Raw genomic sequence first — 26,398 nt, 5'->3', positions numbered from 1 at the left:
AACCGTCTTAAAACAAGCATTTAATTTGGTTTAGTTGCATATTTATTCGTTACTATGTTCACGAGGTGGGATGTAGGATTGTACTCCACCTGAACTAAGAAACCAATAAAAACAGCAGTTCCTGTACCAAGGGTGCATAAAACGGAAGATTATTAAATCCCACAAATTGAACATTCGTATTGCATTACTGTGGGTTCTACGTGATTGACTGACAATTCATTCAGTCAACCATAGTTTGATATATACCGAGTTTGTCCAATCACAGAGAACGAAGACCAGTGAATGGGCAGTCCGTGGCAGTTAAGATAGGTAGCACCATACGCGCTCTCTCTCGACCGGGCACCGTAGTAGAGGACGTTGGAGTCACTCTGAAGGGACAATTCAACAAATAACAAAATAAGATAACCGATTGAAAGCATCACCATGTTTTCCCGCGTTGCAAGACCAGCTTTTAACATTACCCGGAGCCTATCCACATCCTCGCAGGTAATTTGACATACGATCAATTTGTAGCTCTAGGCTCGTGCTACAAAAGTTGTATCCCTGCTAACCTTAGTTATCTAGCTAGCTCTAGTGCCAACGAGTGCACTAGATTGTACTAGCAGTGGTTAATTGATGAAATGGGCCAGCGAACTATGAAGTCGAATTTTTGGCACCTGAATATAATATGGCTAGCTACCTATAATGATTGCCTATTTATATAGCTAACTTGGTAAAGTTACACTCGGGTAAGAATAGCACTTGTAGTCCGCCAACTGGCCCCCAACGTTAACCAGTTAGCGGTCATTTCCTGCCTCTTGGCTAATTCTATACTATAATGTTAGCCGAACAGATTGACAACTGTCAGTGTCAGATAAGGGAATGCTTCGCAAAAAGTGTTGTATGAGGTCGGGCATGTAGCTAAGGCTTGAAAAGCACCGATTGTAACGTTAACGCAACTTTGCTAGCTACGACGCATGGCCTTGTTAGTTAAAAGCAGGGTTGCAGTAGGCTTGGATTAATACATTTTATTATTGTGCAATTTGATCATGGTAGAATTATGGGTCATGGGTGTAGTAACAGTTAACTAACGTTACACATTGGGCGGACGTGGCTAACTGGCAAGGGTTTGCTATCGCTAATTCCTTCCAGATCTAGTGCTAACGTTAATTCCTTCCAATTCTCTTGGTATCCGAACATTCTGTTGGCTGTTCACTATCATCACCACACCAGGCAATAACTCCATCTTATCAACTTGCTTTCTACACCAAATGGTCTTGTGTTTTTTTATTTATTTACATGGCCTAATGTCACTCAGCATTTTATCTTCCATGTTAGTAGGATAGCTACGTTGGGGACGCAGCAAGCCCTTACTAACGTTAACGTTACAGTCAAATGTTCTTTGTGCGAATTCTATTAGATTGTTTCTGTTAACTAACGTTATCCCACGTGTAAATCCTTTTTCCTACTGGCATGTTTAGCTAACGTAGCGCTAACAAAATTACTTGTGATGCAGGGTCAATCATGTAATTGTAAATAAGCTGAATAATTACAATAGTCACATGTATTTATTCCCCGAGTCGCACAGTTGACTGCTGGTTATAAATAAGATCGGTTTGTAAACTGAATGATTTTAGAGTTTCAATGGATGACTGGTGGCACACACCATGACATGACATTGAAACTGCGATAGCAATGTTGGCTAACGTGAGCTAGCCAACAAAGGTCTTCAGTAGCACCTATCATATTTGTCAGAGGTGGAAGGGCTCCACATTTGTGGTTCATTGAGTAACTTGAGGCAACTAACGTTAATTGTTTTGGGGTTTTTTTACTTCAATTTGCGTCGATGTATTCGGAAATGCGCTATGTTATTGAAAGTGGATAACCCACTAATTGGCTGTTTTAACATGTCCTAATAACATTAACATATCGTAAGGTGCTATACTGACCTTGACGCTGTGTTCATTGGTTGCAATTAATTGTGCTGCAACGGGTTGTATACAGAACCTGTTTACCAAGAGCTAGTTTCTTCTTATGCCTAATTAAGTCTCGACCTTTATTTTCCACAAGAAAAGTTAAGAGAAGCTTAATTTTAACATACTCCAGCGACTCGCAATGAATGCCTCAGTTCAGGCCTTGTAAAAGTCCTCAGCTCAAGCATTTAAATCTCTTGCAGGCCATGATTGGTTCTTAGTCATGATTGGTTACAGGGAGAGATCCAAAAATATTATACTTGTGCGTTGTGACCTTTCCTCTGTGGGTGGTGATTAGGCTGCTAGCAGTTGGGCTCAGGAAGTCTAGATCTAATCTAGAGAAATTAGTTGGGCTAACTTGCAGACATTGAAAAAAATAGTTTTTCTTGAAAGAATATTTGATAGTCTCCCATTTGAAATTTGATCCTTAATCATGTGATCTGTTCTGTGGGTAGACCCCCTGAAAATGGTCTAGACAGACAAGCAGCCTTACGCAAGACTGAACCCTGAGTGCTAAATGGATTTATGAGTGGCTGCCAAGATTAGCACATATCTAGAGTGACATGAGTCGAATTAAGCTTTCGTGTCTTTGCTTTGTTTACTGTGTGTATTGGTGGTTTTGCTCGAGTGTATGGAGATGTTTCAGTCTCTTCTTTCCCCTCAGAACAATGCCAAAGTGGCGGTGCTGGGTGCGGCTGGGGGCATTGGCCAGCCCCTGTCCCTGCTGCTGAAGAACAGCCCCCTGGTCAGCCAGCTCTCCCTGTACGATATCGCTCACACTCCCGGAGTGGCCGCTGACCTCAGCCACATCGAGACCAGGGCCCATGTCACCGGTGAGGAGTCGCTGCAGGTCAAGCCAAACTGTTCTGTAATGCCAATCTGTGCCCCCTCCCTAAATCTTTTCCCCCACTGACAGGTCACATCGGCGCAGACCAGCTGGAGGCCGCGCTAAAAGGCTGCGAGATTGTTGTCATCCCCGCTGGTGTTCCCCGGAAACCAGGTGAGTAGATTCATTTTTATGTGTTTTGCTCAATCCCACAACCTGTGTGCTTTCCTCCGTTTTATCCCCAGTTTTGGTCATTAGCAATGCCAAACCCTGGTAGGATTCCACATCTATGAAATCCACTGCAATAGCCTCCTCTGATACTAGTGAAGTCAGGCAGCATTTCTTTTTTCCCACCTAGTTTGTTGTGACTGAACTAAACGACATGACACACTTGCAGGAGAGTGCCATTTTACCTGTAGCTGTCAGTCACAACATAGGAGGGTGAAGGGGAGGGAATTTCTGCTGCCGTCCTTTATTGTGCATGTTGCAACAAATGTAGAATATGTTGTTGAATGCTTAACTTGTTTTTAAAGGCATGACCCGTGATGACCTGTTCAACACCAACGCTACCATCGTGGCCACCCTGGCCGACGCCTGTGCCCGCTTCTGCCCAGAGGCCATGATCTGTGTGATCGCCAATCCCGTGAGTCTGGCTGCCTTGAGCACGCAACCTTTCTGACCAGAACCGTTTGACCTTCTGGTCTCATGTTACCTAGCTCAGTGTAGCCTTTTCTGAACCTCCCCAGATTTTGGCAAGCTGACATTCGAGTGCGGAGTATCTGCGCTGTCACCTGCATGCCTAATGCACACATGCAGAATGTATTGCGTTTCTTTGTGGAACTATATTAATATATCAAGGAAACTGTACACCATTGCTTTTTTTCAGTTGAGGCATTGTTTGAATTCTTCTGAGCTAAATATACAGCGCGTTTACATCTTGATTGAGTTGTGTCTATTTGCATTTTTCTCTCAAGTAGCTCTTGTCAGTAGACTGGTATTTTAGTCACCTCTGGCCATATTTGGCTAAATTATATGCCTTTAGCTACATCTGTTTTTTTTTTTTTTTTTTTTTTTTTTTAAACAATATTGCAATGTGGGTATTTTGTTACACTCATGAAAGTTGTTGATTTATTTGTAGGTGAACTCCACAATTCCCATCACAGCTGAGGTTTTGAAGAAACATGGCGTTTACAACCCCAACAGAGTATTTGGAGTCACAACATTGGACATCGTCCGAGCAAACACCTTTGTCGCTGAGCTGAAGGTACGGAAAAATAATGGTTTATTGTGGGGAAAGAACAGAATGGTTGCATATATACAGTAAACATGTGGAACCTTTCCATTTTCTTAACATGGTCTAACAAGTTTAAGAGCCAGATATAGTCAGTTATTCGCCGCATATTTATAGTTTTCACTGTATATTGTCAAATTGAAAGTTGGGGGCTAACGGTCAGTGTTCTTGCCCAGGGTCTGGATCCTGCACGGGTCAATGTCCCAGTGGTTGGAGGTCATGCCGGAAAGACCATCATCCCTCTCATTTCACAGGTGAGACTCCAGAGCTTCTGTTTAATGAGTCATTTAAATGAACGCTCATTTAAACACAGGGCTCTGCAGGTGTATTCATTAAGTTAGGTATGCAATGAAACGCATTTCTGCAAACCTCCATGTTACAGTTTAGAAGAACCAGAGGTTCCTCTTACAAAACGAGAAAATGGGTGTAATATTTTACTGTTTCTCCCATCTATCCAAAAAGTCCTCATCACCCCCATGACCCTACAACCTACCTTGGAGACACAGGTTTGCACAATTGCACAAAAATAAGCTGAATAACAATAAAATATAGTGGATGCTATTTAAAGTCACAGAATCCTAAATGGTAAATGCTCGGCATTTATATAACGCCTTTATCCAAAGCGCTATACAAGAGATGCTTCTCATTCACCCATTCATACACACACTCACACACCCAACGGTGATTGGCTGCCATGCAAGGCACCATCCAGGTGGGTTTTTGGGGGTTAGGTGTCTTGCTCAGGGACACTTTGACACACCCAGGTTGGGAATCGAACCAGCAACCCTCCCGACTGGCAGGCGACTGCCCTTACCGCCTGAGCCAATGTCGCGTTATCCAAAGTCTTGCGTCCATGGTGTAACTGTCACTTCACTTTCCCATGTTGCAAGAAGGTCTTTGTTGCACAAGAAGCGTAAACATTTTCCTGTTGTGATGTAGTGGGGAGGAAGTGCCACAAGTGAGGACTTGAATGTGGTGGATCTGGTCTTGATGGTGACACCTGATGACGTCTATCTGAAAGGAGTTGAAGGTTATTTCCTACATCATGGCCTATACTTAACAGATTGTGTTTGCGGCTTTAGTGTCTTGCCAAGTTTAAATATAACTGGCTCTGAAGACCCCAAGAAGCAAGTAACGAGTGGAGTGTCCAATCTCGCCTCCACCTCACTGATCTTACCATGGTGCTAGCCTCTTTATAAAGCAAGGAGTATCACCACACTGATAAATGGTGATAAATGTAATTATCATTGCAATTATCTTACAACAGAGCTTGTTACAGTCTGTTACGAAAGTCTATTGACTTTCCATCTTGATAGCCTGACGATCTGCAAAGGGAGGATTTTCAGTCTGCTTTCCTTGTCAGACAGTTTAATTTCTTACAAAAGGGTAGTTTATTCTAGTGATCTTGTTTGGGTGGGGTTCTTGTGGAGTAGGTTGGCCTACAGCTGTGGAAAGTATAATCAGGCCTGACTTTGAAAAGAGAAACCACTCTTGCATACGTGATCCTGTTGTTGAATGTGATCTGAAGTGACCCTGAAGGGTTTGTGATGTCATTGAGTTATCTCGTCTTTCACTGTGCCTCAGAATGTGTGCTGGCTGATTTGTTTAGTCTAATTTCAACCGTTCCTGGCTCACGGTCACTGGTTTTAAATGGTTGGAAAAAAGAAGACACTCGATGCAAGAACCACGTTTCTTTGTTTCGGTGCTAGACCTGGCTGTAGAAGAATAATCTGTAATACAAGCTAATAATAAGAAAGGGCTGATGTATTCCCAGTTCATGATACGGTACATAATGCACTTTCACATTGACTTTTTAGGCATTTAGCTGATGCTCTTATCCACAGCAACTGAACAGTTATTATGATCAGTATTGCATTACTACTTATGATGAAGCACTCTTAGTTTTGTGGACTGGAAATTCATGCTTTGGGAAATGAACAGATTACTGAACAATGTGATAAAAGCAATTGGAAAAGAAATTGTGGTGTCGCTTTATTATTCTTACAGAAATAAGTGACTGACTGACTTTGCAACCTTTTGTATGCAATGCAGTCTAAGTGTTTGGCCAGTGGTGCAATTGATGTTTTGTACTCCAGTACAAAATTGGACAGTTTGCTTTTCAGCTGTTTCTGATCAGTCTGGAGCATTCAGTCATTTCCTGAGTGCAGGTATAAGACGGCTTTCAGTATCTAGTCTTGATTCTAGACTTTTGATTGCTGGACCACGATCCTCAATCCAGTGGTGGGTCGCCTTATTTGCGAAGGGTTTCTACTTTTGAAATGTACCCCATTCTCATTTCTAGTGCACGCCAAAAGTGGAGTTCCCAGAGGACACACTTACTGCCCTGACAGGCCGCATCCAGGAGGCTGGCACTGAGGTGGTGAAGGCCAAAGCAGGAGCAGGTGAGTCCGGCCAGCCAGGGGAGGACCATAAAAACTGGCTCAACTATAGGTTCTTTTCTTCCACAGTTTGGTTGGTAAATGTATAGATATGTAGATGTATTGATATGTTAACCTCAACCCCAGATGTGCTAGAGAAGGAGCATCTGGAAAAGCAATGTAGTTAGTCTGTTTGGTTCCTCTAAAAATGACGCAATCTGATTGCTTCCAGCTCATTTAACCAGGTTTTAGTTATGAGCTAACGTGTGAAGCCTGGTGCTTTGTTGCGGGCAAAGCCCTTACCTCAGGCTCTTTTTTTCAGGCTCTGCCACGCTCTCCATGGCCTACGCTGGGGCCAGGTTCACCTTCTCCCTGCTCGATGCCATGAACGGCAAGGAGGGAGTTGTGGAGTGCGCCTTCGTTAGATCCGAGGAAACCGACTGCAAATATTTCTCCACCCCTCTCCTCCTTGGGGTAGGTACTGCACTATTCTGGGTGAATGTTGGGGGACAAACCAGGGCGTACTCTAGTGGAACGATCACTGATGTGGGCGACATGGCTCAGGCAGTAAGAGCAGTCGTCTGGCAGTCGGAGGGTTGCCAGTTCGATCCCCCGCCCGGGCTGTGTCGAAGTGTCCCTGAGCAAGACACCTAACCCCCAAATGCTCCTGACAGACTGGTCGGAGCCTTGCATGGCAGCCAATCGCCATCGGTGTGTGAGTGCGTGTATGAATGGGTGAATGGAGAAGCATCAATTGTACAGCACTTTGGATAAAGGCGCTATATAAATGCCTGCCATTTGCCATTTGATGTATAATATTGTACTGAGTGTGCATTTTTCAGAGTGCCAGTGAGATTGACGTTTTATAAGCCTAATCTACTGTGTGACTTCTGTGTTACGATGAATGATTGTCATTTTGGTGGTACAATTTACAGCCGGCTACAAACGGTTACATTCATGACCTGTAAATCACACGTAATTTTATATTTCCTCTCCTGCAGAAAAATGGAATTGAGAAGAATCTGGGCCTTGGCAAGCTTTCAGCCTTCGAGGAGAAGCTAGTGGCCGAAGCTGCTGGTGAACTGAAGGGCTCCATCAAGAAAGGGGAGGACTTTGCTCAGAACATGAAATGAGAGGGCCAGGAAACCTCATTATTTATGTTACTTGTTGGGCACCAAGCTCTCCCAGAATTCAACTCCAAATCATGACCGCTGACAGCACTTGTAGGTCTTTGTTACTGTCCAGAAATGTAAATGATATCACAAATAAACGGTCTATGTTTTATCTCCTTGTTCAGAACCCATTTTAAGCCGTGAACTTTTTTTTTTTTTGCCAGTGTTTGAGAGATCTTTTTGCACTTTGCCAGTCTGTGTGGTATTTCTGCAATGTCGGAGTTAATGTATAGCTCCTGCTTGCTAGGAAAAGCCAGCCAGAACACTTTTGTTCAGAGTCCATAGAAATAAACTTTCTCTGGGGTATATAAAAAATTTTTTTCTTCTGAAATGCAGGTCAGGTTAAAGGTAAGACTGCTGTTCAAGGATGTTTTTGTGTTGGGAGGGGGGGGGGTATCAAACTACAATTGAATTGCTGTTGTCAAATGTATTGCATTTCATACTGCTTTGTGTGGTTCTCTGATATCAACATCAGTAAAGTAACTTTGGCTCCGAGTGTTTTAGTCCGTTCTGAAAGAAAAGTCACTTATTATCTTGGGGGACCAAAATTCCCGGTTACACGTGTATTTCGATTTTTTGAGAAGTGGTTGCATGAGCTAATGGATACTCGAGTAGCCACAACGTAGACTAGTAAATGACGTGCATATTTCAAGTGAAAGCGTGCCTGCCTGGTCGCACATTAAAGACAATATTGCAGAAATATAAGGCAAGATTAGATTCCTTGTACATTGTGTGTCAATTTTGCGGTACAAGAAGCACGAGGAGCGTTACAATAGGATCAAAGTACAGTGTGCAGTGCTTCCGTACATGTAATTCGATATTGGGATTTACAATACCTAATTGCCACTGGGTGTGTTATTGTAGTACGCGAAAAGTTCTGGTTATGAAATGGTTAAACGGAGTGTTTGTCGCCAGCAGCTATCTTGTAACCAAGGAGAGCGCTGCTGAACTGCACTACAAAACAAAATCTAGCTATAACTTGAAACGGGGGCTTTATTAAACTAGTTCACTTTAGTATTTCTGACCATGGGGTAAGCAGCCTAGGCTAGATTTATTTTTGCATGGTAAAATTTTGGTTTTACCTTTTTGGAGGACTTTTGATTTATTTTGGTCACCCGGGAAATGTAGGTGTAGCCTACTCTAAATGGATGCCTGAGGGTTAGACTACTCATTCCTACTTGCTGTGCGTGCTAAGATATGGTGCGTGTTGCATGCTTTCTTTTGCTTTCTTTTTATTTAATGAATCTTAAAATCTGGTCGCACATTTAATGCAAAACTGATTTCTTACGTAATTTTAGGCAGCATAAAAGTGCAGGTGGAAATAAACTGGCTATGTGATTTCACGGTTTACGATAGGTTGATTTGGAAACCTGCTGGCATAACGTTTAGGCTTTTGTGATATAAATTATTTAAAAACATTATCTTCTGTGCAGCCTAGTTAGAATAGTGTTCTTAAAATCACTATGTCTGGAATCGAACAAGCCACCAACTGTAGCATCAAGCCGTTCAAGACCAGTGAGGAGTATCTGTATGCAATGAAAGAAGATTTGGCGGAATGGTTGAAGGATTTGTACGACGTTGACATCGCCGTGAACAATTTTCTGGAGGTCCTCGAGACCGGCGCCGTCCTCTGCCACCACGCCAACAATGTAACTCGAGTAGCGGAGGACTTTCTCAATATGTACGGGCAACAGGCACTTAAGATGAAGATGCCCGCATCTGAAGTGACGTTCATGAGTTCGGCCCAAAAGTCAACTTTCTTGGCTCGGGACAACATATCAAATTTTATAAACTGGTGTCGGAAGCAGATGGATATTAAAGGTAAGCAATAAAAATTGAACTTGGCTAATGACGTTGAGAGAGATATTACCTTCACCTATGCGGCACGTTTTCAGGCTGATACTTGACCAGGTAACCTACATTTGGAATTGTCCCCTGGGTTTAATCAGGTATTAAACATAATTTGTTTAATTTACACGAAAATAAATTTGTGAATATTCGTGTCGTATGCCACCCTACATGTTGCCATCTGCTTTTTTTGCAGTGGTTTGGTAAGTGAAATGAGATAAAGCACTGTTGTTGCTGGAAACGGTGTTGGCTGGTCAGTAGGAGGGAATCTTACTTCGCTCCTGTCACTTGGTGGTTGGTATTCTATACAGGTAAAGGAGTCGGGCGAGACAACTTGGCTCGTACAGGACACCCAGCATTATTGGTGGGAACACTGCTTTTGTTGGTATATTGTGGATACCTCATTAAAGATCCAGGATTCCGCAGTGAGCTGTGGCCAGTCTGACTTGCATTTTGGCTGTGACCGTCTCCCAGGATACACTCATTGAGCACTTTATTAGATATTTATTCAACTTCTTTTTTAGACTTCTACTGCTGTAGCCTATCCACTTAAAGTTATGATGCGTTGGGTGTTCAGAGATGCTCTTCTGCATACCGCTGTTGTAATGTGTGGTTATTTGCGTTACTTGCGTTACCTTCCTGTGAGCTTTGACCAGTCTGGCCATTCTTATCTGACGACTCTCATTCCGCGGTCAAAGTCACTTAGATCAATTTTTTTCCCGCATTCAGATTGTTGATGTGAACATTACCTGAAGCTCCTGACCCGTATCTACATGATTGTATGCATTGCACTGCTGCCACACAATTGGCTGATTAGATAATCACATGAATAAGTAGGTGTAATAAAGTAGAAATGTTCCTAATAAAGTGCCCGGTGAGTGTAATTTGGCATACATTAACACTGCCATTACGTTGATGTGTAGTGAGCAGTTGGGTGGAAAATGAATGCTATGCACCTCCCTGGCGTAACTAATAGGGGCACTGAGCTGCATAATCTGCCTTTTGTATTAAAACACTTGGAGAACCATGGAAGGTGCTGCCTAAATTCAGTTGGCACTTTGTTTGTTGTTTGTTTGTCGATTGTTTGTTGTTCATACAATTACACCACAGTGAAGAAAACAGAAAAAAACAATACCTCAACACAGAAAGGTAAAATACAGTATTTGTAGTGTTCCACATTAAGATATCCTCTTGGTTGTGCAATGATTCTTATTGTACTTCACCTGGAACATGTAGCAGTCTAGAATGTTCATTTGCCAATTGAAAATTGTTTATCCATTCACAAATGCAGCCGTTCATTTGTCAAGGTTAAGAATACAATGTTTTGGGGCCTGACAAATTATGATTTGGAGTGAGGGTTCTGTCTTGAGCCCCATCCAATGGCAGGGCCCCTGAATGGTTTCCCATTTTCCCACCCTTATGTGCACATCTGCTTCCAACCACCATGCATGTGATAACCCTGCTGCAAAATAACTGCCTAAGCTAGGTTTTGAAACAGCTGGTAGCTAGTATTTCAAGCTGGTTATAGCTGGATTTTACACCAGGGAATATGACAAATATGCAAAATATGTTGGTGTCAAACTGCAATCAGATGTCTTTGTAAATATTATTTCGAAAATATCACTGGAATTTGACCTTGTGGTCATTTTGAAAGCAGTTGAACAATACTAAGGGCAATGGGGTTTCAACCGAATTTCTCCACTTTTCTATGTGTCACAGGTTCAGAGCACCTGTAGACTTGCTGCAATTCCTTTTTTTTAAGCATGCCTAGCTGAATTAGATGGCTAATTGTTTCCCTAGCCATAGCTCCCACTAATATTCATGTCATCCTACATATTGATCCAGTTTTGTGCAATTAGCAGACTATATTGTTCATATATACATACATACAGACAGACACACACACACATATAAACACAGGTGCATCCCTATACATCCAGCATATTGTCCTGAGCAGCATATTTATTACTGAAGTGATGCTCATCCAGGCCATGCAGGTTGCACTGGGTAATTGGCTATAGCATTGCCCAGAGAGGGAGAGTAGCAGAGGCAGGGTAACAGCCCTCATCATTCAATAGTGTTCTTTTGTGGTTTATCAGGTGCAGTCACCTAAGGAAGCCACTGAGGCAGCACAGCTGGTGAATTTGAGAGAGAGAAGCTGCCCTGTTGGCCTTTGTAGGGCTTGTATGTAGTGCATGCTTTCCAGGATCAATGGAGGATGTGGCTTAAAGACTGTGATTTGGGACAAATGCAACACACATAATAAAACAAAGCAAAACAAAGAAGTTATCATTCTTGCTATGTTACATCACTACAAAAGAAAATGTAATTTCTCTGTTATTTAAGTGTATCACAGAGCATAATTATGCATATAATATATACATATGTAATTGCTATTGGCAGGTGTATATATAAAATAAATTCATATCAGGGATGCATGCATGCAATCTGTTGCTTTACCACTAGGTGAGGTAGTTGTCCCAAGAAAGTGAATGTTACTGTACTCTGTTAACCAAGAGATATTAACAATCTCTCAATGGCGTCTATGGTTTGGTTGGTGATGCAGCAAAACGTCTGTTTGTAGTTTAACCCTCTCCTGTTAATCAGGGAGATCCACCCCCTTATTCCTGATCAGTGTTGTAGTTGGGCTGGAGCCTTTCCCAGCATGCATTGGTCAAGAAGGAATACTCCCCAGAAAGGTCGCCAGTTCATCGCAGGGCACACACCCCAGGCATACACTCATACCTACAGGCGATTTAGTCTCCAAATGTAATTTCTCTGTTATTTAAGTGTTTCACAGAGCATAATTATGCATATAATATATACATATGTAATTGCTATTGGCAGGTGTATATATAATCTGAGTGTTGAAATAAATTCATATCAGGGATGCATGCATGCAATCTGTTGCTTTACCACTAGGTGAGGTAGTTGTCCCAAGAAAGTGAATGTTACTGTACTCTATTAACCAAGAGATATTAACAATCTCTCAATGACGTCTATGGTTTGGTTGGTGACAGCAAAACGTCTGTTTGTAGTTTAACCCTCTCCTGTTAATCAGGGAGATCCACCCCCTTATTCCTGATCAGTGTTGTAGTTGGGCTGGAGCCTTTCCCAGCATGCATTGGTCAAGAAGGAATACTCCCCAGAAAGGTCGCCAGTTCATCGCAGGGCACACACCCCACGCATACACTCATACCTACAGGCGATTTAGTCTCCAAATGTAATTTCTCTGTTATTTAAGTGTTTCACAGAGCATAATTATGCATATAATATATACATATGTAATTGCTATTGGCAGGTGTATATATAATCTGAGTGTTGAAATAAATTCATATCAGGGATGCATGCATGCAATCTGTTGCTTTACCACTAGGTGAGGTAGTTGTCCCAAGAAAGTGAATGTTACTGTACTCTGTTAACCAAGAGATATTAACAATCTCTCAATGATGTCTATGGTTTGGTTGGCGATGCAGCAAAACATCTGTTTGTAGTTTAACCCTCTCCTGTTAATCAGGGAGATCCACCCCCTTATTCCTAATCAGGGTTGTAGTTGGGCCGGAGCCTTTCCCAGCATGCATTGGTCAAGAAGGAATACTCCCCAGACAGGTTGCCAGTTCATCGCAGGGCATACACCCCATGCACACACTCGTACCTACAGGCGATTTAGTCTCCAAATAGCCTGACCTGCAGGGCTTTGGCCTGTGGTAGGAGACTGGAGTGCCTGGAGGAAACCCACACAGATGCGGGGAGAACCAGCTAACTCCACACAGCCAGGATTTGAACGTGGGGACTTCTTGCTGTGAAGTGACAGTGCTCATACGGCTTGTATTTAGTTCTCTTGATAAAAGGTGATTATTGCTTGTGTCTCATTTCATTAGGCTCGTGCTTGGACTAATGCTTGGACTTGATGCTCGGACATACATGGACTAACATTCTGCAATACAAAGTACTTTCAAATATATGTCCCTTCGGCAACAGTTAAGATACAGGGTTCTAATGGGTGCATGCAAACCATGCTGAGACTTTGCTTAAAAGGTGGAACGTCCAGGGGTCCACCTCTGGAACGCTTCCACCCGAAAGCTCAGCCAGGTGATTTCAGGAATCAGTTCTAGTGCGAACCAGGTGATTGAAACAAAATGCTTTCGGATCCTGGATATCCCACCTCTGCTTTGCAAAGTACCAACCAGCTTGTCAGGAGCATTTAGGGGTTAGGTGTCTTCGATACACCCAGGGCGGGATCGAACCGGCAACCCTCCGACTGCCAGACGACTGACTGCCTGAGCCAATGTCGCCCCACTCTCCTAGCTCTTCGCTTCTTCAGTAGCTCCTCAGAGGAACTTTTAACAGATTGGAATGTCTTTAAAGACGACGGACCTCGATCGATTTCCAGGTCAGTCGAGGACCGAAGAGACAAGGACGGATAAAATAAGCGATTGGAACGACTCCCCTATGTTTACCCATGCTTCCTTGTTTTATTGCACACCAGCGTCTCCTGTGCCTGGGTGATTGGGCACCTGCAGTTTGGCCGTGACGGCTGAAACCGGAAGCAAACTCCCTGGACACAAACCGGACACAGCGACTGTGCAGATCAGCTGGTAGACTGCGCAGTGTAACAGCAAATCAGTCAGCCGCATGCACCTCAAAGGAGGGTCACAAGGCGACATCTTCATATTTAGGCCTCGGCCCTGTCTTTGTGGTCCCCCTTCCCTTAGATGTGCTGATGTTCGAGACGGACGACCTGGTTCTGCGGAAGAACGAGAAGAACTTTGTGCTCTGCCTGCTGGAGGTGGCCCGCCGGGCCTCTCGCTTCGGCATGGCGGCGCCGGTTCTGATCCAGCTGGAGGAGGAGATCGAGGAGGAGATCCGGGAGGAGCTGGACCTGCCCCAGGAGGAGACCCCGCTGCCCAAACCCCAGCGCCGCACCACCGACTTCCAGAACCTTCACGAGATGGTGAGGCCTGTGCACCACTAACCCTTCTGTGTCCCAGGGCCACAGGCAGAAATGTTCCTTCTCATAACTGAAATTGGTATTGCCTGAATTATTATCAAAGCATTATATGTGGCCAGCCAGGAATTTTAGAGAGTGCCAATATGAGTTCAATAGGAACCACACATACTCTCTCTCATTCATCAGTGAACCTTTTCCCACGCAAGATCGCAGATAGAAGGTAGCTTTGTGGATACTGTACCTGTACTTTACATTATTTATGTACAAGGGACTCACTCACGTCTGTGAGTTTAGCTCTGTTTGTGTTTGTGATTCTCTGTAAGTGCTGACTAAAATAGACTCAGGTCTACATGAAGCATGCTGCATAGCTAGCATCTTTAGCTTCACCCAGGCAAAGAATGAAGGCCCCCATTTTCTCTCGAGCCTCTGCTGTCAGGGTGGATGGATGGTGTGTTTTTGTCAGTAGGGGCGCGTACATTGGTCATGTATCAAACAGAGGAAGTGCCCTACCTCAAAGGCTGCCAAGATGATTTGTGAGATATCTAGTCATTGATTTATCCAGGGTTTTTCTTGGTCGGCTTATTGATGTTGTGTGAGGCTCTGGTCCCGTGCCAGGAATGGGGATCTGACTAGGTGTGACTGCATCTGTGTATGTCTGTGTAGTGTAGTTTACATGTGCATACCCTGCACGTGTATGTGTGTCTGTGCATTTGTGTATTAACAGCATCTTCTCTCTGACGTGTTCAGGTCCAGCACTTGGTGAGCCACTGCACCTGTCCCTCTCAGTTCCCCATGATCAAAGTGTCGGAGGGGAAGTACCGAGTCGGCGAGTCCAGCTCCCTCATCTTTGTCCGGGTATATCAGCGAGCTTGCGTCCGTCTGTGTATTCCTCTTTAGATGACAACTCTTCATTCATCACCTGTCTCTGGCCAGCACCTCAGCAATCCATCATGCTTACAGCTGTGTATTTATCCACCATATTCAGGGCCGTATATAGTAGAGCCTCAGAGATAGGGAGATTTTCTAGAGAGGGGGGGGGGGGTTTCATTAATGTCAAACCATGTCAAACCAGATGCAGGCATCGTGTATCAATTACATTTAAACTGAAATCTATTGACAAAGAGACATAGCACCCCAACAATAGGTAATCCTTTGTCACTAGAAGGGGGGATAGGGGCATATAGGGTAGATAGAGGGGAAAGATTAGATGAGCGAATCATGGTGGAGAAAGGATTAGTTATAGAGGGAGAGCTGTTTTCTCAGTTTTCAGGTTCAAGGCCTCTTGGGTTGTCTGGTCAGTGAAGTCTGAAATTCATATTTGTGAGGTTGTACTTCTCTAACTTTAAAGCACACAGTCTTAAATCTGATAATAAAAAAACAAGTGGAAAGGATTATATTTTGTGCCTTCTGCAACGTGCAGATATTGCCAGCAGTCATTTTTCATGTAGTGAAGCATTTCCTTTATCGTCTCTGTTCAAGTGGGTGTATTGTGTATGAATGAAAATTTGGCCAGCTTTATATTTGATCTTAATTAAACCTGTGTATCATGAAAAATATATTTGTCTTCTTTGGAGAGTAGAACTGAGGAGTGTGTGTTTGTGTGTATTTGTGTGTACACGTATGTATGTATGTGTCATTGTGGCAGATCTTGCGGAGTCATGTGATGGTGCGAGTGGGGGGTGGATGGGACACACTGGAACATTACCTGGACAAGCACGACCCCTGCCGCTGCACCTCTCTCGGTGAGTGTCACATGGGTGGCTCGACCAATAAGTGATGAAGAACACTCACTCTTACCACCTAGACCAGGGCTCATCAAATCTGGCCCTTGTGACCAAATTCAGACCTGGTTTTCTTTTATGAACTGAAAAAGTAGTGCTACCGATTGGCCAGGCTGTCTTCACGCCTGACTCCCAGGTAAAGGGAGCGTGGAAAACGAACAGCTCTCAGCCCTCGAGGACCGAGATTTGATGATCCCTAACCTAGACCTTTGTGATATTTTCAGTGTAGAATATTCAAAATAACACCGTCACAATAAAGGCATGTTGTTATCGTTAAGTGAAAGGAAAGGTAATAGTCAGATTTACACAACTAATCAGCAGGGGAAGGGTCGTACAGGAATAGTCTATGGTCCACTGAGCTCCTTATAGACACCTCAGGGATGCCTCTATTAAAGGTAAAAACAGGTCTCCAAGCAACCTGGATATATTATTCTCTGCCTCTTCCACCACTTCCAATACATAGAATATTGCACAAATAATATAAATAGGGAATCAGTTGGATTTTGTTGTAAAACGAGGTAAATTGCCTCTGCGGTTAGCCTCATTGCATGTTGCAATTTTAATGTCCTTTGGTTTGGTTTAGATTTAGCTTGGAGGGCCCTCACCATTAGTTTTCATTTCCCTGCGTTAGTCATTAGGTGGCAGTCTTTGCCTGTCCCGATTGTACACAATGAGCCGTATTCCAAAAATAGCCTGCTGTAGTGTGTCTCATTATCAGGTCTTTTCCCCACGTTCCCCTTATAAAATGAAGGCTATCATGACAGCCGTCTTGCATTTCACTAAAAATGGAAGCATTGTCAGGAGATGGACATTTCTCTACTCTATTTAGTTATTTCATGCACAGCACAGTTCTGTGTTATTGCATTGTGCCTTACTGTGTCATTTAGTGGAAGCAGTGCCCAAATTCATACAACCCTGGTGTAAAATCCAGCTATGACCAGGTTGAAATACCAGCTACCAGCTGTTTCAAGACATAGCTTCATTTAGTCAAACCATGTATGGTTTATGGAGCTGGTCTAACTGGTCAACCAGCCACCAGCCATTTCAAAACCTAGCGTATGCTGTTTATTTCAGCAGGAAGGCTTCCAAATGTAAACTGAGAATGCCATGTGAATAATGCTCAATGTTTTTTAGATTAGTCCATAAGCAGATACTGTTTGGATTCAGATAATGCTGTGTTATAATTACCTGAGGATATACTTTTCACCTTGATCACTTTTTGCACGATATAAAGAAAATCAGGATGGAACCTCTATTTGTCCTCCAGAATCAGTAGGATTGCACTATCTAACCATATGGTCAGTCTGTGTTCTTCTCATATTCCACCCTGCAGGGGGTCCTGTTTATGAATATTCAAGATGAGACGTGCCCAGGTACAGAGCACGGTATTGTCCTTGGTCACGCCTCATAGTGATTGTACATAGGACACCTCAAATTGTAAAGTTCCTGGGCTGAACAATTGATAGAGCTTTCAGTGTAACGAACACAGAACTAATTATCTGGTTAGCCAATTACACAATGTGGCCCGGTGTTGGTGCTGGTTTTTGTTTTAGCCCAGTACCACAACACCTGATTCAAATAATGAACTAATCATGGTCTTCAATCAAGAACTTAAGTAGAACCAGGTGTCTTAGTGCTGGGCTAAAACAAAAACCTGCACTCATAACCTGATACCACACCATCCCTTTTCGGATACGATTGGACAGTTGGACACCCATGGACTAATACAATGGTAATACAGTGGTGAAACTATCACGCCAGGCTCCCATATTTCCTGCTGTCAGAGTCAGAGATACTAAAGTAGGTCCAGAACGGTATGTCACCTTACCCAGCAGGGACCTCAGAACCAAGTATACAGGAGTGTATATAGGAGTGTTCTATTTCTAGTTACCAGAATACTTTGGGATTGGTTGAGTGCCCCACTGGTCTCTATTGGGAAGATGGTAACCATAGATCGCTCGACAGGGACGGTGACAACACCAAGGTCCCTTCCCTGTTTCATCATCCCTGCTCTGAGTCAGCCTGCCTGTGACATCATCGCTCCGATCGCAGGGCCCGGCCGGTGACATCACTGCACTGTGCAGGTTGCGTTAATAATGTAGGGGGGTTAATAATAAAATGGCTTTTGCATCATTTGGCATACACAGTTGTAAGATGGGTGCATTAAAATGTACAGTTGTACTCTACCTGCATTAAAATGATTTAAGTGGATTGAATATCACAGTTTAACCCTTTAAAATGAGAGAGCAGAAATATGCGATTAGAATGTTCTTAACTGAACACTGAACACTGCATTTTGAAAAATCATTCCAAAAAAGCCCCCCTACTCTTCAAAGGGTTAAATGTAAACATCAAAATGCGTTCAATAAAGATGGTGCAAACCTTAGACTTCATCCCATCTTAAACAAGCTACAAGAAGAGCCAACCATGAAGCCTGGCGGACTTGCTGCACGCGGCTGTAATTTGTAGTATAATCCTGTGCTCTGATTTCGTGATTTCCTCTTCCTCGGTGGATGGGGACCGCCTCTCGCAATGCTTCGCTGCCCAGCCTGCTGCTGTGCTGCCGATGGGGGAAGAAAAAAATCTTCAAAATTCAAAAACAAGTGGCGAATAAATAACCAATTGCATGAATAATTACATTAGCCATTTGCATTCATATTACTGTGCTCGGCATGATAAACAGCGATAATGAACAGAGGAGTTGCCGTTTAGCTAATGTTCTTGTAGCACGTATTGGCGTCCTGTAGCATAGTGGTTAAGGTAAATGACTGGGACACACAAGGTCGGTGGTTCTAATCCCAGTGTAGCCACAATAAGATCCGCACAGCCGTTGAGCCCTTGAGCAAGGCCCTTAACCCTGCATTGCTCCAGGGGAGGATTGTCTCCTGCTGTCATCACATCAAGTGTACGTCGCTCTGGATAAGAGTGTCTGCCAAATGCCTGTAATGTAATGTAATGTATTGTAGACTCTGAGTGTGGGGTGCCCACCCCTCTGTGTGACCCCCGTTCTCCCCCTCCAGTCCATAAGCAGTGCAAGCTGGCCAGCCCCCAGCGGCCCCTCACCCCAGTGCAGCACGAGCTGAAGACCCGCCTGACTGTGCACGACGGCCGGTGCGGATCACCCACCAGGCTGCTGCTGGGCCGAACACAGTCCCCCCTGCCCCCCGTCCACTGGACCCCCTCGGCCCCCTCCAGAGTGCCCAAACCAGGCACCCCCAAACCCCGCTCCACCTCCTCCCCGAGCCCGGCGTCCAGACCAGCCCGGGAGGCCCGGCCGGCCACACCCAGCCGGTGAGTAGGGGGGTTAGGGGCTCTCATCTCATCATGGAATCCCACTCTTTGGAAGGGGGAAGGGCTCATCCATCTAGAAAAGTACACCAACCCTGCTGGAAGAAAACAGCTCAAGCTAGGTTTTGAAACAGCTGGTACAGTAGCGCTGGTACAGTAGCTGGTTGACCAGTTCAGACCAGCTCCCACCTCAGCATGGTTTAACTGGGCCAGCTACCAGCTCAGACAAGCAACATAGCCAGTTGACCAGCATTATGAGCAGCTTGGCCATGCTGCTTGGCCAGCTCAATTTGACCAGCTTGGCCGTGCTGGTGTAGCTAGATTTTACAGTAGGGAAATCATCAGACCGAGGCTGAGATCAACCCACCCCTGCATAGCAGCCTCCTAAATCTAGATGTTTCTGGCCCGCATTGTAGCCTGTATGTGGAAACAGAAGGTATTCACAGGTAGACACTGTTGCTCAGCTGCCTCTGCCGGGCATGGCTGTAGCAGGAGAGGAATGTTGTGAAATAGCTGCCTTTTAATTGTAAGCAGCATAGCCCTTACAGAAATTCACCATGGTTTACTATGGTTAAGTATGATTTCTATGCTCCTAACTATGGTACTGCCATTGTTCATCTGTGGCACTTTATGGTAACCATGTCACTACCATGGTTTATCTATGGCACTTTATGGTAACTATGCTTGCTGTGGCGAAGAGAGGAACCATTTTTTGTTTATTTATTTACCATGGCATTATCGTGGCTTACTATAATCCAAACACAAAGCTCTTTGGTCATTCATTGATACACAGGATGCAATCTCTCTGCCAAACCACCACAGTATCTGCTTACCATGGTTAATTTCGGTAAGGAAGTGACAAGAAGATGCTGCAGACAGCTGAACAAACGCCGTCAGTGAACGCCGCTGACACGCTCCACAAATCACCCAGCCTATCAGGCTCACAGCAGCCCAGAGAAACTGTTAGTGGCTTATGGCTGTGAGTGATAGACAGCTCTGTTTGTATTTAAAGGCTTAATAAAGCAAATGGTGCCACGCGCAAGCAGGAGACCGTCAGCAGACGCGTATTGTAGTGTAGGATTCAAGCTCCGAGCACATTCCCAGCTGTTAATTTTGGCCGCTTGCTTCTTTTAAATTGCCTGCAATCTACGTCTCGCCATCGGCAGATTACTGCGTGTTACTGATAAATTAATGCTTTTATAACGTCTGTGTGGAATGATACGTTCTGCCTCCTTGTGGTATCAATTGTGGTTGTTGTTGTTGAGCCCGGCAGCTGATGGTGTTCCCTTGCCCTTTCTTAGATAGGCTGGAAATTATGTGTAAAAATAGATTTTGTTTTGTTTACCACAAAATGTTTGCTCTCTTGGTTTTTTTCAGAATGTAGGGGGATTTTGGGCATATACAGAATGTTTAATATATTGTGGACATATGTAACAAAATAAAAAAAGAGAAATTACAATCAGCTGATTGAGTCACCATTGAGAGTTGGTGTATGACACATCGCATGCCCACGGAAAAGGTTCAGAACAACTTGTTCACAGATTTCCAGTTCTTTCTCATTTAACAGAAAACCATCCTCTACTGTGAGGATTGCTAAGAAAGTACTAGAACTTATCCTGCCACCTCACTGTACAAATGTTCCTATTTTATAGCTGTGAAACCTACACCGATCAGCCACAACATTAAAACCAAAAGGTGAAGTGAATAACATTGATAATGTCATTACAATGGCACCTGTGAAGAGGTGAGATATATTAGTGGTCCTAGGAAGGACAACTGGTGAAGCGGCAACAGGGTCATGGGTGCCCAGGGCTCATTGATGTGCGTGGGGACCGAAGGCTAGCCCGTCTGGTCCAAACCCACAGAAGAGCTACTGTAGCACAAACTGCTGAAAAAGTCAGTGTTGGCTATGATAGAAAGGTGTCTGAACACACAGTGCATCGCACCCTGCTGTGTATGGGGCTGTGTAGCCGCAGACCGGTCACAGTGCCCATGCTGACCCCTGTCCATCACGGAAAGTGCCTACAATGGGTACGTGACCGTCAGAACTGGACCCTGGAGCAATGGAAGAAGGTGGCCTAGTCTGATGAATCACATTTTCTTTCACATCATGTGGATGACCGGGTGCGTGTGCATCCTTTAGCCAGGGGTGGCTAAAGGATAGGATAAACAAGTCCGATCCATGGAGGCCCCACCTTGCAACTTACAGGACTTTAAGGATCTGCTGCTAGTGTCAGTGTTTTAGCGGCATGAGGGTGACCTACACAATATTAGGCAGGTGGTTTTAATGTTGTGTCTGATCAGTGTATTTATCTGTATAAATCTGAATAACTTAATGTAAAAATTTCACAGGTATGTAGCTGCCATATCATACGTATTTGCATTCATATTATTTCGATTTGTATGTTTGTTTTATAAAATAGGACAAGAATACCGTAGTTTAAAAAAACATTTGGAGTGCAGTTATGTGTCATCCCTCATTTAAATAATCACTCATCTCTCTCCTGTGGTTCATGGGTACTGTAGGTGCCAGATTTAGACATTTTGGAGCTCCTGATTTTCCAGTACAAGGAACATTGAACCTACCTGGCCTGAATGGAATGTTCTGGTCTTACTGCTCATTCTTGAATGGGGTGCTGTTGATTGACAGCTCTGGCCAGTCCTGGGATGTCTTCTCTTGTTATGTTTGGCATAGCTTTTTTGAAACGGTGTCTTTCCTCAGCAAGGGATTTCCAGTACTCTACCCCCGTCAAATAGTTTTCTTATCGTTAAATCCCAATTACTGTTTCAATTCAGCCAAATTAAGTACACCTCCCAGTTGAGATTTCTTTGGTATTTTAAGGATAGAAAACATGCAGGGATATGGCCTAGATTCTGTCCTTGGTTTTGTGTTCTGATCCCATGATCCATGGCCTGTAGCAGTGAGCAGACTGTGCCCTTTTGTTCAAACCCAAGTGGTGAAGAGCGCGGAGTAGAGATAGCTAGGCCGTCTTTCCGTCCGATATCCAGGGCTCCCGCAACAAAGATGGACAGGATGCAGCTCGGTAAACAGCCCGACGCCTCAGATCCACGGATCACAGTGCTTTCAGCGCCGGTTCTGTCTGAAGAGACGGCAGTTTGATGTATTTTCAGCTTTGATTTTTGGGATTCTGTCTAGCTACGGTGCTCTGCTCTTTGAAATCTGCAAGGGATGTGGGGAGGAGGGTAGGTGGGTAACCATATTTTGAGAGGTATTGCTCTCACGCTGGTGTACGATCCGAAAGTGATGGCCGGGAGCGTCATGGATTATTTCGGAGCGGGGGTTCAGGTGCAGGCACACTGAGTTTGGGCCTGTCTTTTATTGAGAAAAATATCTGCACCCTCTCGCGGCGAGAAGGCTGATATTATCTGAGAAATTGCATTCTTAGACGAAATCAATGTACAAGATTTGATCATTCTCAATTTTTAGAACTGGCACATTCGCTAGCATTCGTGACTGCGTTAGTGCTCTTGTTTTAATGTAGTTCGAAATTAGTTCTAAATGAAATCACAAGGCATGAGAGAGAAGCTCCATCTTATTTAAATGATCACTTTTCTTGCATGAAGAGAGCTGACACTATATTGATTGAACTCAATGCCATGTCAATCAATGCAATGTCAAAATTTTGAAAATGCATTATGACATAACTAGAATTTCATGTAATATGCCATCTATATTGAAAATGACATGATGAGTAATATTTTTGTATAATCATAATAATAATATTCATGGTCCTTAAGGCCAAGGTGTGGAATGCAAGAGTATCAATATTTTCACAGCAATATAAACCATAGAAGAACACTGTTCAGCTTGTCCCTACTGACGCTGAAGAGAGGATTGTGATTTAGCCTCTGGTTCTGTATCTCTATAGCAAACGCCATGTATGAAAAGGGTGAAGGTTGAGTGTCAGCATCTGCAAAGTTGTATGCAGCCTTTCTTGTAACTTGAAAAGGAAGGTTGGCAAGTTATCTTGAAAGTTACTTAAGTAATTTAACATCAGAACATTTTTCATTTCTTCTGAAAATAATATTTCAAAAGAGGGTGTTGATATTGCTATAGAGATAGAGATACTTGGCCTTTTTCAGAAATATACAGTACTATATAGTGTTTAATCCTGGAGAAGGGAATCTACAAACCATTTACCTGTTGTGTATGTTCAGAATTGTATATCATAGATACATAAGTATGTTAATGAATTATGCATTTGAATTTTGCAGATTGCAACCACATTAGATGCAATTGGATGTTCATGAATTTGGATGTTCATGAATCCACATTTGTGCATTATTTCATCAATTACAAATTAATTGATTTTCTTTTCATCCTCTTCTGAATACTTTAAATTGAATTTATATATAAGATATAAAAGTTATATATAATTTGTTACTTTGTTTCTCTCAACCAATATTCTGCTAGCCTTGTATATTCTTCAGGTCTTCCACATGTACAGGGAGTGTGAAGGTTTCTGGAGTGAAGATGGGTGTTTGCTTGATTTCACATAAGTTTGTACACCAGTGGTGATGCTTTAGACTTGGGTATATAAGACTACCATCAGCACATAACTGATTCTTTTATAGATGAATGCAATATCCTGAAACTATTATTTCAGGATCTCAACATGACATACGTGACTATGGATTGTTTATGAATGTAATTACTGAATTGCATTGATCTATGCACCACTTAAACCCAAATTAAGAGCGTAGTTCATTCATGTGTAACATTTGTGTGATTTCAGATGCAGGGAGAGGTCAGCCACGCCCTCTCGCAGACCTCTCCCCTCGAACGGCAAGGACACGTCAGTGCACAGTGCCTCCACCAGGCCAGGCAGAGAAGTCGCGCGTTCCTCTCCCACCCCACGCCTCGCCAGCAGTCTCCCCCGACGCATCCAGCCCTCCCCCACCCCAAAGCCCGAGAGCGCGCGACCCAGAACGCCCCTGGTCTTCCACAAGACCCCCCCTCAGCTGTCCGTCCACCCGCAGCCTGCCTCGGACGGCAGACTGACCCAGTCCTGGACCAAATCTCAGTTCTCCTTTAAACTGAGGCAGAGCACCACACCCGGGGCAAGGGGCACAGAGGCCCAAAGCCGAGGGCCCAGCCTGGGTAACACACAGGGGCGGGCAGCCCCGGGTTCACCCAAGCCCACTGTGCCTGAGAGGTGTCGCAGCCCCATCAAGAAAATCCGCCAGGGTCCAAAACAACTTCACGCGAGTCCATCAGAGACCGATATAATCCGCTCCTTTAGCCCGGTGATGAGGGATGAGGTTTGGGGAGAATCCAGCAGTCGGCCCTTAACGCCTATCATGGGAGACCAAAGCAGGTATAGGTCAGTTAAGCAACTGGCCCAAAAGAAACACACTCCCGACAGCACCCAGACAGCCTCTCTGAACAGCGTTTGGAGCGGAGACTCCGAACTGTCAGGAAAACTTGGTGCAGGAAGCTCCAGACAAGATACCTCCAGGCTCCCCAGCAGTCAGAGGGGCCCCTTCCAAGGCAGCACAGTTTCCATTGGTGGCACAGAAGCCAGCATACCAGTCGCTAAACCCCAGGACTTTCAGGCGCTCAACAGCAAAGATGGAGGGAAGGCTATCAGAGAACTGGAGAGAGGGTGCCTCTTCACCCCACCTCCCATCACTCCAACCGAAGAAGCCAGCTTGTACCAGAGCCTGGAGCAAGAAATCCTGTGCAACCTGCAGCTCCTCGGCACAGAGTCAGATGAGGACAGCTCAGAAGGCGAGCAGGAAAATGGCAGCCTGGAGACTTCTCAGAATAGGCAGGAGGACCCCTCCGGGTGTTTCTCTGTTCTCTCCGAACAGTCTCTGTCCAGCCTACTGTACACTGCTCAGGGTGCGTCCGCCTCCGGGTGCAGTGATGCCCATCCAGTCAGCCTCGATGCAGGCCCCGCTGAACCCTCGACGGGGACGAGGCGTGTCAGCAGGGTGGATGTGGAAAGCTGGGTGGCTGCTCTCCCTGAGAGCTCCAGGGACACCCAACAGGAAGCAAGCAGAGCGGAGGTGGCCTCAGGGCACCTGCAGCTCCTCAAACCCTGTGTTATGAGCTCCTGGTCCTCCCTGGCCTCGAGTGTGGAGTCTAAGGAGGCTACAGGAGATCTGAGGAGGCCTCTGGACCAGTGCCGTCAGGGAAACAAGAAGCCCGATGGCACCGTGGACTTGGACACCTGCAGCACCATATCGTCAATGGGATCCACCATTGAGAGCCCCTTCAAACCCACGACCCCCTCCTCCAGGCAGAATCGGGCTCTGAAGAAGCCAGAGAGGGTGCCTTCCATCTACAAGCTGAAGCTCAGGCCGAGAGTCCGGCCACGGCGGGACCACAGGCCAGGGAAGAAGCCCTCCAAGATACCCACCCCTTTGTCCTACAGGAGGGGTCAGTCTGACCGCGAGTGCCTAAAAACCAAGAGGTCCACAGGCAGCGATGCCAGCGCTGACCAGCAGGGTTCTCCCCTCAAATTCAGCTCCAAAGAGGGCAACCAGGGCTCCAGGGGCGATGTGCACAGCTGTAGACAGAAAGCGAAATTTACTGTGACGAAAGCACCAGTCGAGGAAAGGCTAGGAGACCTAGAGCCACAGTCCTGGGTTTGAATGCCTGCTGGCAGTCCTCCTGCATATCTTCAACAGTCTGTTTTGCATCCAAATTCCTCAGGGCACTTATTCCACTAAAACACACATTTTGAAGGTACAATGCACAATGCATGCACTAAATACAAGATGTTGATACATCAACACATATTATATCACAGGCATGCAGATGTTTAGCCAAAGTACATTTCCTTCATATTAATTGAAGATGACCTTTTAAAATGGAGTTGGTGCATTTGAAGAATGTGGAAGTCTCCCTGCAGTTTACATCTCCATACATTTTTTATGGCGTG

The 26,398-nt window shown here is 44.5% G+C and overlaps 2 protein-coding genes across 2 annotated transcripts; both read left to right on the top strand.

Annotated features, from left to right (window-relative positions):
• The first annotated feature begins 306 nt into the window (after positions 1 to 306).
• On the top strand, positions 307 to 7,731 carry mdh2 (malate dehydrogenase 2, NAD (mitochondrial)). Its single transcript, XM_061249989.1, has 9 exons — positions 307 to 486; positions 2,617 to 2,785; positions 2,869 to 2,952; positions 3,312 to 3,421; positions 3,917 to 4,042; positions 4,246 to 4,323; positions 6,372 to 6,471; positions 6,770 to 6,921; positions 7,449 to 7,731. The coding sequence occupies exons 1-9, from the start codon at positions 424 to 426 to the stop codon at positions 7,578 to 7,580; spliced, it is 1,014 nt and encodes a 337-aa protein (XP_061105973.1). The 5' UTR covers positions 307 to 423; the 3' UTR covers positions 7,581 to 7,731.
• A 138-nt stretch (positions 7,732 to 7,869) lies between these two features.
• Positions 7,870 to 26,108, top strand: LOC133133303 (GAS2-like protein 2A). The gene is made up of 6 exons (XM_061249410.1): positions 7,870 to 9,440; positions 14,183 to 14,421; positions 15,166 to 15,273; positions 16,064 to 16,160; positions 19,220 to 19,490; positions 24,245 to 26,108. The coding sequence occupies exons 1-6, from the start codon at positions 9,083 to 9,085 to the stop codon at positions 26,106 to 26,108; spliced, it is 2,937 nt and encodes a 978-aa protein (XP_061105394.1). The 5' UTR covers positions 7,870 to 9,082.
• The last annotated feature ends 290 nt before the right edge of the window (positions 26,109 to 26,398 follow it).

The sequence above is a fragment of the Conger conger genome, chromosome 7, assembly GCF_963514075.1.
Source record: "Conger conger chromosome 7, fConCon1.1, whole genome shotgun sequence".
NCBI classification, from domain to species: Eukaryota; Metazoa; Chordata; class Actinopteri; order Anguilliformes; family Congridae; genus Conger; species Conger conger.
The sequence above is the reverse complement of the archived record's forward strand: the minus strand, read 5'-3'. Positions and strand labels throughout refer to the sequence as shown.

Bases quoted from the DNA above. Each gene is read 5' to 3' on its own strand.
- mdh2 (XM_061249989.1), top strand. From the start codon at position 424: ATGTTTTCCCGCGTTGCAAGACCAGCTTTTAACATTACCCGGAGCCTA. The intron at 2,953-3,311 runs GTGAGTAGATTC...TTGTTTTTAAAG, and splicing joins TGGTGTTCCCCGGAAACCAG to GCATGACCCGTGATGACCTG. The intron at 4,043-4,245 runs GTACGGAAAAAT...GTTCTTGCCCAG, and splicing joins CCTTTGTCGCTGAGCTGAAG to GGTCTGGATCCTGCACGGGT.
- LOC133133303 (XM_061249410.1), top strand. From the start codon at position 9,083: ATGTCTGGAATCGAACAAGCCACCAACTGTAGCATCAAGCCGTTCAAG. The intron at 9,441-14,182 runs GTAAGCAATAAA...CCCTTCCCTTAG, and splicing joins GAAGCAGATGGATATTAAAG to ATGTGCTGATGTTCGAGACG. The intron at 14,422-15,165 runs GTGAGGCCTGTG...TGACGTGTTCAG, and splicing joins TCCAGAACCTTCACGAGATG to GTCCAGCACTTGGTGAGCCA.